The following is a 9,996-nucleotide window of genomic DNA, read 5'->3' as shown; positions in this document are numbered from 1 at the left end:
TGAAATGTATTTCTTAAATGATATGACTTGAAAGTAGAAATGACTCCTGGATCCATGGGCTGCAGAATGGATGTTGTGTTAGCAGCATGAAAACAACATCGATCTCCGTGTACATCTCCGTCAGAGCCCTCGGGTGACAGGAACATTGTCAATGAGCAGCAATATTTTGAAAGGAATATCTTTTTTCCGAGCAGTAGGTCTCAACGGTGTGCTTAAAGTATTCAGTAAATCAGGCCGTAAACAGATGTACTATCTTCTAGGCTTTGCTGTTCCATTTATAGTGCACAGGCAGAGTGGAGTTAGCTTCTTTTCTTTTCTCTTCTCTTCTCTTCTTTTCTTTTTTTTGAGACAGAGTTTCGCTCTCGTTGCCCAGGCTGGAGTACAGTGGTGCAATCTCGGCTCACCGCAACCTCCACCTCCTGGGTTCAAGAGATCCTCCCTGGCTCAGCCTCCCGAGTAGCTGGGATTACAGGCACCCACCACCATGCCTGGCTAATTTTGTATTTTTAGTAAAGATGGGGTTTCTCCATGTTGGCCAGGCTCGTCTCGAGCTCCCGACCTCAGGCGATCTGCCTGCCTCGGCCTCCCAAAGTGCTGGGATTACAGGTGTGAGCCACCGCACCCAGCCTAGCATCTTTCTTAAGCGCCCTGGTAAATGAGCATTCAGTTTAAAGCCACCAGCTGCATTAGCCCCTAACAAGAGAGTCAGCCTGTCCTTTGAAGCTTTAAAACCAGGCATTGACTTCTCTCTAGCTATGAAAGTCATAGATGGTGCCGGGCACAGTGGCTCATGCCTGTAATCCCCCCACTTTTGGAGGCCAAGGCGGGTGGACCACCTGAGGTCAGGAGTTCAAGTCCAGCCTGGCCAACATGGTGAAACCCCGTCTCTACAAAAAATACAAAATTAGCTGGCATGGTGGCGCATGCCTGTAATCCCAGCTACTCGGGAGGCTGAGACAGGAGAATCACTTGAACCCGGGAGGCGGAGGTTGTGGTGAGCCAAGATTGTGCCACTGCACTCCAGCCTGGGCAGACAGAGCGAAACTCCGTCTCCAAAAAAAAAAAAAAAGAAAAAAATTGTGTACATTGAAAATCTATTGTTTACTGTAGCTGCCCTCATCACTTACCTCAGCTAGATCTTCTGGAGAACTTGCTGCAGCTTCTCCATCAGCACCTGCTGCCTCACCTTGTACTTTTATATTATGGAGATGACTTGTTTCCTCAAACCATAGGAACCAACCTGTGCTACCTTCCAGCTTTTCTTCTGCAGCTTCCTCATGTCTCCCAGCTTTCACAGAATCAGAGAGAATGAGAGCCTCGCTCTGGAGTAGACTTTGGGTTAATGAAATGTTTTCGCTGGTTTGATCTTCCAATGCAGACCACTTAAATTTTCTCCATATCAGTAATAAGGCTGCCATACTTTCTTTCTTTTTTTTTTTGAGACTGAGTCTTGCTCTGTCGCCCGGGCTGGAGTGCAGTGGCACAATATCAGCTCACTGCAACGGCTGCTTCCGGGGTTCACGTGATTCTCCTATTTTAGCCTCCTGAGTAGCTGGGATTACAGGCGCCGCCCCGGCCAATTTTTTGAATTCTAGTAGAGACCAGATTTCACCATGTGCTGCATCCGCAAGGAAGGCTCTTGTCCTTCACACAAAGGAGCCAAGGAGGCTGGAGGGGGCATAAATACATGCACTCCCCCCTTCATTACTACTGACCCCCCCTGCACTAGGCTCAGGGTTACAAAGGGGAGGGGACACATCAGACAGCTGAGAGGCAGTGTCCAGGGTGCAGCAGGGCGTGAGGTTAGAGTTGAATCAACACCTGGGGCCAAAATACATAATTTGCATGAATATGGAGAACAATGTGGCGTGTGCCCGCCCCCCTCAGCCCCAGACTGATAGCATTGGCTACCTGGGACTGAGATGAGCGGGCATTACTTGAGTTTCTCTAATGAGTATGCATTATTTTTGTAATTAAAAGTATTCAGAGGTGCTGGGCACAGTGGCTCACGCCTGTAATCCCAGCACTTTGGGAGGCCAAGGTGGGCAGATCACCTAAGGTTGTGAGTTTGAGACCAGCCTGACCAACACAGAGAAACCCCGTCTCTACTAAAAAATACAAAATTAGCCGGGCATGGTGGCGCATGCCTGTAACCCCAGCTACTTGGGAAGCTGAGGCAGGAGAATCGCTTGAACCGGGGACGCGGAGGTTGCAGTGAGCTGAGATTGCACCATTGCACTCCAGCCTGGGCGACAGACAGAGCGAGACTCCGTCTCAAAAAAAAAAAAAAAAAAAAAAATTCAGAGATGAATTTAAACATTGTTCCATTGAAACGTTCCCTGGGCTCCCCCTTCTGGCCACTTGGGGGACAGACAAGCACACGGGCAAGGAGGGGCCACAGGGAGGGGAAGGGAGAAGAGTTTCCCTGCAGGAGCCGCCTCTTACCCTGTCGTTCCTGCGATCACTTGGGCTCCGGATATCCCCTCTTCCTTCCCAGCGCACCTGAGGAGAAACCACAGAATCAACTTGTTTGTTTGTTCTGTCCATTTCAAAACACACTTAGCCCCCTCGAGAGGACACTGAGCTCCCTGAGGAAGCTGCTCTGTGGGAATGGATGGCTGCCAGCCTGGTAAATGGATTCTCTTAGGCTCACAGGAAGGGGCTGTTCTGTAGCTGTGAAGAAAGGGAAGCGCAGGGAATTGTGGCATTTGGGGCCACAGTAACAGGGTGTATGTCAGTGCAAATATGCACGTATATGCATGCTTGTGTGCACGTGTGTGAGTCCTTGTGTGTTCACGTGCATACATCTCTGGGGGGCATGCATCCCCGGATGCATGTGTATGTATGTGCACATGAATGTGAGTGTGCATGTGTGCGTATTTCTGTATGCATACACATGTGCACATACGCATACGTGCACATGCCTGTGTGCGGAGGGTGCATCCGGCTAAAACAGCTGACTGATGAAAAACAAGCATTTCTGAACACAAACAAATCAGAGCAAAACCAAAAGCGGAATGGGGGAATGGGAACATCTGCTTCTCTTTCCAACCTTGGGTGCAGAGCGCATTTGAACACCCTCCTCAGAACTCAATGGGAGGCATTCCTGACTGGCTCATTTCTTTCCACCCCCACCTCTTGGCTATGTTCTTGTAAGACCAGGTACCCTTCCTTTGTAGCATTTATCATGGTTAGATTGTTACTGAAATAGAAAATACGCAATGACATCATAAAGTATGCACATCTTATGTGTGTGGGTTGATTGCTTTATACATATGCATGCATCATATTATGACCCCTTAAGATTTGGAACATTTGTAGCACCCACAGGTTCTCTGGGGTCCCTGGTCAGGCAATTCCACACACCCCACCCTACCAGAGGCAGTGACTTCTATCACACTGAAATCTCAGGTGCATCTGACATCCCGGGATTAAGTTCATCTCCTTTGCTAGACTGTAAGCCTGGTGAGTGCAGGGTGGGTCTCCTCTGACAACTCCATGTCCAGCACTGCACGGTGCTGATGCGTAAACACGGGTGGGATTAACTCAGTTGTGCACACTACCCAAGTGAGAAGAAGTGGAGCTGCAGAGCTGGAGGAGGTGCCTGAGACTGTGCTTGGGTGTTAGTATTCATCTAGCTCTTGCCAGAGGGCTCAGTCTTTCCATGTGACACCGGAATCATGCCTCCAGTTCAGTTCCTCTCTGCCCTCCCCTTGAACCACAGCACTGTTTGAAATGCTTGTTCCTCGGTGCCATAAAGAAACAGCACTTGAACATTAATTTTCTCAGAAGGCCATTTTTATACTTTCTGCAGAAAGGGCACACTTGCCAGCAGTTCTGCCACAAGAGTACAGCGAACAAGGGAGACAGGGTCATTTATAACCTGATGTGTCCACCCTACTGCTGTGTCCGGTTTCCATTGGTTGGAACGGGACCCCACGTTCTGTAGTTGTCCCGATTGGCTAGAAACTTAGAGGTTTTTAAAAGAGGCAAAGAGAGAGGAGAACAAAGGAAGGAGGAAGTAACTTGAAGAATGCTGATAAAGGTAGAAACACCTTCAAATAAGGAAGAGGAACAGGCTATGGCCTAATGCTTGCTTGGACCAGTATAAGCATGCCAGGCCAAATAATTAGGCTACATTGTGGGAGCTAAGAACACAAAGCACATTGATTTCTTTATTAAAGCAGTTATTTAAGAATGTTAGTACAGGTCTTTGAATACATTTTGTTTTTAAGTTACTATTTACTCCTAGACGGGGAGGAAAGTCTGAAGAGGAACCTCTACTTTACTTTTTACGTCGCCACCTGGGGCCAACACCTCCAGACCACAAGTGCACAAGGGCCCTCCGTGTGCCAGCTTCAGGGGCTGCTGGGCACCCCAAGGAAACCAACACCTCATGGGGGTGATCCCAAACACAGCAGGATTTGCGGTGTGGTCAGTGCAGCCCTCAAACCAGATGAAAAGGGTTGAAACAGTTGCATGGTGGGTCCTCAGCACACTGTCTGACACCACAAGCTCACACGGGCACACGTGCCCACCACACAAACCTTTCACAGGCCACACTCCAGCAAGGCTTTTGGCTGCAAATAACAGAACCCTCACTAGCAGTGGCTTCAACAGGCAGGGTTTATTTTCTCCTAGCATTAGAGCTTGGAGCTCTCCAGGTAGACAGCTGGAGACACCAGGTTAGCAGCTGCCCTGCGTCCAGTCAGGGCCTGTGACTGCTGCACAAGCTCCTCACCCCCAGGGCTGCCCCAGTCGTTCGCTACCAAGACTCCTGTCACAGGCTGCTCCTGAACCAATCACTGGATTGACGGGCTCAGGTTCGTCACCGCCCTCCTTGAACAGAAAGAGGCTGCAACTCCCAGATCAAGGGGTCTTTGCCCAGCACTGAAAGTGGGAGCCCATAAGGAAGGAGGTGGCTGTTTGGTGGCAATGAACAGCGTCTGCCACGGGGAGGTGTCTGAACACCCGGACGGCGTGCTCCTCTCACTTGGCCAACACTGAGGGAGCACAGCTGCTGTGTGACTGGCCGCCTGGGCATGCATGTGGGCCTAGCATCAGTGTGCCATGCTGCACAGACATGGGCAGGTGCTCAGACGGTCCCTCCCTGCAGAGGAGGCCAACAATGGAGGCAGAGCCACCCTGCTAAGACTGGTGGGAAGGGGGCGTGGGTGGAGGTCTCAAGGGCAAATTAGGTCACTCTAAGGGGTTTGCATTTTCTTCTGAGAAGCCTGTGGATTTTTGAGCAGGAATAGATGCTCAAGCCTGGCCTGATGTTTTACTTGTTTATTTACAGACAGGGTCTCACTCTGTCCCCAAGGCTGGAGTGCAGTGGTACAATTAGAGCTCACTACAGCCTCGACCTACTGGGCTCAAGTGATCCTCCCACCTCAGCCTCCCAAATTGCTGGACAAATGCCACCACGCCTGACTAATTAAAACAAATATTGTTGGCCAGGCGTGGTGGCTCATGCCTGTAATCCCAGCACTTTGGGAGGCTGAGGCGGGTGGATCACCTGAGGTCAGGAGTTTTAGACCAGCCTGGCCAACATGGTGAAATCTCGTCTCTACTAAATAATAAAAAAAAAATTAGCTGGGCATGGTGGCACGCACCTGTAGTTCCAGCTGCTAGGGAGGCTGAGGCAGGAGAATCACTGGAACCTGGGAGGTGGAGCTTGCAGTCTGTGGAGATCGCACCACTGCACTCCAGCCTGGGCGACAGAGCAAGACTCCATCTCAAAAAACAAAAACAAATATTGCTCGAGGGCTGGGGTCTCACTATGTTGCCCAAGCTGGTCTGAATTCCTGGTCTCAGGTGATCCTCTCACCTTAGCCTCCCAAAGCACTGGGATTACAAGAGTGAACCACCGTGCCCAGCCTAACAGATTTTTTTTTTTTTTTTGAGACAGTTTTTCTCTTGTTGCCCAGGCTGGAGTGCAATGGTGCGATCTCAGCTCACCGCAACCACCGCCTCCCAGGTTCAAGTGATTCTCCTGCCTCAGCCTCCTGAGTAGGTGGGATTAGAGGGCTGCACCACCACACCTGGCTAATTTTATATTTTTAGTAGAGATGGGGTTTCTCCATGTTGGTCAGGGTGGTCTCGAACTCCCGACCTCAGGTCACCCACCCGCCTCGGCCTCCTAAAGTGCTGGGATTGCAGGCTTGAGCCACCCCGCCCAGCCGACAGATGTTTTTAAGAGATCACTTTGTCTGCTGGGTGGAGAATCTTTCTAGTGGGTCAAAAGGTGAAGGCAGGAGACAGAAGTGTGGGCACAGGTAAAATACAGGCCTGGGAGGGTGGAGGGGCCCCAGGAGGGCTGTCTCAGGGGCTGCTGCTGTGCCTTCCTAGGAGCCAGCAGGGGCTCCAGGCCCCTTATCCCCACCTGGAATGTGCAACTCATCACCTGGCTTCAGACAGGTTTCTGATAAGAACCAAGGAGGTCCAGTGCCTGTGCCTCTAAGAATGCTTCTTCTTGGGGAAAATCCTGTCTCTCTCAGGCACTTTGCATCTTCTGAGTCTTCTGGCCACTGAGCCCTCACACCCTCCCACCCCGTTCCTGGCACTTAAAGGCACGTGGCGCTGCTCCTGTGAACGGATGTGCCCATGTCCTCACGGCTGATGCGTGCCTGTGTACACTGACCCATGCAGATCGCCAAGGTGCCAGGGCAGCTTCCAGAGCCAAGACACCAGGGTTCAAATCCCAGCCCAACCTCTTTCTGGCTGGGTGATCTTGGACAAGTCCTGAATCTCTCTGCACCTCAGTTTCCTCATTTGTATCACAGGGCACCGGCACTGGCACACAGCATTACCACAGGAGTGGACGAACTGTCACACCCGCAAGTCTCAACTGGTGTTATTATGTGATCAGGTACAAACTCCCTCCAGACACCTGTGCCTCCCCCACAGGCTCACAGGGATGAGCCATCACATGCCCAGGCAGGCTGAGGGGCCCTCAGGCACAGGGATCTGGGCAATGGCAGCAGGCTGGGTGTGGGGTACAGCCAGGACGGCAGCAGATCTGCAGGGCAGGGTCCTCGCCCCGGGCCACCTGGCTGGGGCCGAAGGTCACAGCCGCGTCTAACTGGGCCTTGAGCAGCTGAAGCTGTTTCAGGGCTTGTAGCACCTCTGGGGTGGCCCCGGCCACACCCCCCAGCAGGTTGTAGTTCTCACCAGGGTCCTCGGTCAGGTCGTAGAGCAGCGGGGGCTCATGAGCAGTCAGAGAGCTGGAGGCGTGGCAGGCAGGGTCTGCAGTGGTGTCGCTGTGGGCAGAGCCTGGGGAGGGGGCCAATTCTGTGCACCGGGCAAGAGCGAAAGGAGGGGCCAGGGATCTGGGGCTCCGGGGAGGGGTCAGCAGGTCAGGTGGAGGGATTCACGGGGAGGGATTACCCTGGGTGAAGAAGTGAGCCTTGTACTTTCCACTCCGTACAGCAAAAACCCCACGGACCTCGTCTGGGTAGGCCGGGTAGAAGAAGAGAGACTGCCGAGGGCTCTGGGGGCAGAGTCAGGGGTCACGGGGCGGGACGGGCCCCGAGCACTGCACATACCCGGGGCTGCCAGCCCTGGTGTGAGGCCCTGGACGTGCACTGCTTCTCGCCCACCCCAGGAACCTGAGAGGTGGCGCCACCTGGATGCCGCTAAATGCTGGAGGCCCTGAGGCACAGACTGGCAGGCACTGCCCACACTCACCCCAGGGGAGGGGCCAGGACAGGGGCCAAGGAGCTGGGACCAGGGTCACCGGCCCTACCTTGCCTGTGCCCAGCAGCAGGGGGCTGAGGTCAAAGCCATCCAAGGTGACATTGGGCAGTGGGGCCCCAGCCAGGGCTGCCAGGGTGGGCAGCAGGTCCAGGGAGCTGGCCAGCTCATGGGTCACTCCTGGGGGCAAGAGGCTGTGCAGTCACTCAGTTCGCCACCAGGGTTGGGGTGGTGGGGCCAGAGTTCCCAAGGAGAGGGCCTGCGGACTGACCAGGAGCGATGTGACCTGGCCAGAAGGCCAAGGCAGGCTCCCGGACACCGCCCTCGTAGGTGGTTCCTTTTCCACACCGCAGGAGACCAGAGCAGCCGCCTCGGGACATACGCAGGGTCTCAGGTCTGGGACACAGGAGGAGTTCATAAGCCATGAAGCCACGGCCTCTGAGCCACCGAGGGTGACCAGTGGCCCCACACCTCTAAGTCTCAAAGCTTGCCTGGAGGTGCCCAGCATGAGCCTGGCATCTTCCAGGCCTGCCATGACCAGTTCTCTGTGCACCTGTGTCTCCTAACTACACCTTGGGTCCCTGCAACGTGGCCAGCATCTCCTGACACCCCCTCACCCACTGTGTTCTTGACTAGCAGCTGAACTGCAAGGCCCCCAGGGCCCTGGTCTGTGACAGGGCGGGAACACCCTGCTGCCCTGCTGGCATACCCATTGTCTGCAGTGAAGATGACCAGCGTCTCTTCAAGCAGCCCCAGGTCCCCTATGGCTGTCATCAGGGTCCCCACGGCTGCATCCAGCTCCATCAGGGAGTCCCCAAATGGCCCGCGGCCTGAACGCTCTGCAAAGCTCTGCCCACTGAACTGAGGGTAGTGGGTGTGCTGGGGACAAAGAATGGAGTTAGCACTGGGTAGGGGTCACGGGTGGCCAGGGGTGGGGCCAAGATCACTTACGTGAGAGGCGTAGTACAGGAAGAAGGGGCGATCCTGGCGCTGGGCGTCGGCCATGAGGTCACGGGCGAAAGCCACATAGCGGGCCTCTAATCTGGGCAGCCAGGGGGGCTGCGCCTCCACGGACAGGTTGGCCAACAGTGGGATGGGGACCAGGCCCTGGTCACAGCCACCGTCGCAGGGTGTGGCCGGTGGGAAGCAGGTCAGGTTCTGGCAGGGGCCCTGAGGCGGGCAGCTCCAGTGAGGGCTGGGGTGGCAGACAGGGCTGCAGGAACATCAAGGGCTGGGGAACTCTGGGAGGTGGGAGGGTGGCTGAGGGCCCCGGTGGTTCCTACCTGGTCATGGGAGTATGGGATGCCTAGAAATCGATGGAAGCCCTGATGGGGGGGCAGGAAGGCCCCCTCAGACCCCACCCCAAGGTGCCACTTGCCGGCCATTCCTGTGAGGTAGCCTCGGGCAGCCAGGACCTCGGCCAGGGTCACCTCCTCCAGGGGCAGGCCCCCCCGGGAGCTGGGCATCAGGACGCCAGGGTACATGCCCATCCGAACTGGGAGCCGGCCGGTCAGGAGGGCGGCCCTGCAGGACAAGTCACAGAGTCCGTGAGGCAGGCAGAAATGTGGCCTTCCCTAGAGAAAGAGGCAGACGTTTTTCCGGCCCTCCTGCAATCCACTGGGAGGAAAGGAACGCAGGAGAAGAGGCGCTGCCGCCTCCTTACCGAGAGGGTGTGCACAGAGACACAGGCACGTAGAAGTCTGTGAACCGCAGCCCTCCTGCTGCCAGCTGGTCCAGGTTGGGGGTGGTAGAGCTGGGGTGCCCATAGCAGCCCAGGTCCCCATAGCCGAGGTCGTCAGCAAAGATCAGCACGATATTGGGCGGGCGGGCAACGGCCAGGCCAGCAGCCAGGGCCAGGAGGAGGGACCGCGGTGCCCCCATGTACACGGGATCGAGGGGTCTGTCCCAAGAGAGGGAGGGCCACTTGGCTCCAGCAGGCTCTTTCCGAGACCACAGACCCAGGCGCCGCCCTCCTCTGAGACCCTAGACCCAAATATTCCCCACCCTGACGGCCGCCTCTTGAAGCTCCAGAGGACCCGGGCCCGACAGTTCCGGGAGACCGTGGGCTGGGACGGAACTCCTCCAGGACCAGGGCACCTTCAGATTCTCGAGCGGAGATCTGATGCTCTTCGCCTAGCGGTCCGGGCTCAGGGTCGGGGGCATAAGTCACTTGACGCTGACCAGCGGAGTCGGGGCAGGGGGAAGGCGCTGGGCGGAGCCCAGGAGGATTCGATCCGGGGCTGCGGGCTCTTCCGCCTCGGCACCGCCAGTTCCGGGAGACCGTGGGCTGGGACGGAACTC

The 9,996-nt window shown here is 55.3% G+C and overlaps 1 protein-coding gene across 3 annotated transcripts; it reads right to left on the bottom strand.

Moving 5' to 3' along the window:
* Window positions 1-6,831: 6,831 nt before the first annotated feature.
* On the bottom strand, window positions 6,832-9,963 carry ARSA (arylsulfatase A). 3 transcript variants are annotated; one of them, XM_011942219.1, is made up of 9 exons: window positions 9,700-9,963; window positions 9,359-9,595; window positions 8,979-9,219; window positions 8,647-8,865; window positions 8,405-8,574; window positions 7,967-8,091; window positions 7,748-7,875; window positions 7,390-7,492; window positions 6,832-7,275 (listed from the first exon to the last, which is right to left on the bottom strand). In XM_011942219.1, the coding sequence occupies exons 2-9, from the start codon at window positions 9,574-9,576 to the stop codon at window positions 6,956-6,958; spliced, it is 1,524 nt and encodes a 507-aa protein (XP_011797609.1). In that variant the 5' UTR covers window positions 9,577-9,595; window positions 9,700-9,963; the 3' UTR covers window positions 6,832-6,955. The 3 variants fall into 3 exon arrangements, with proteins under 3 accessions (XP_011797609.1, XP_011797610.1, XP_011797607.1); XM_011942220.1 differs by having other exon boundaries at window positions 9,685-9,957; XM_011942217.1 differs by having other exon boundaries at window positions 9,359-9,963.
* Window positions 9,964-9,996: the final 33 nt, after the last annotated feature.

Source organism: Colobus angolensis, unplaced genomic scaffold (assembly GCF_000951035.1).
Source record: "Colobus angolensis palliatus isolate OR3802 unplaced genomic scaffold, Cang.pa_1.0 Scaffold208, whole genome shotgun sequence".
Classification (NCBI taxonomy): Eukaryota; Metazoa; Chordata; class Mammalia; order Primates; family Cercopithecidae; genus Colobus; species Colobus angolensis.
Note: the sequence above shows the minus strand (reverse complement) of the source record. Positions and strands in the feature narration are given on the sequence as shown.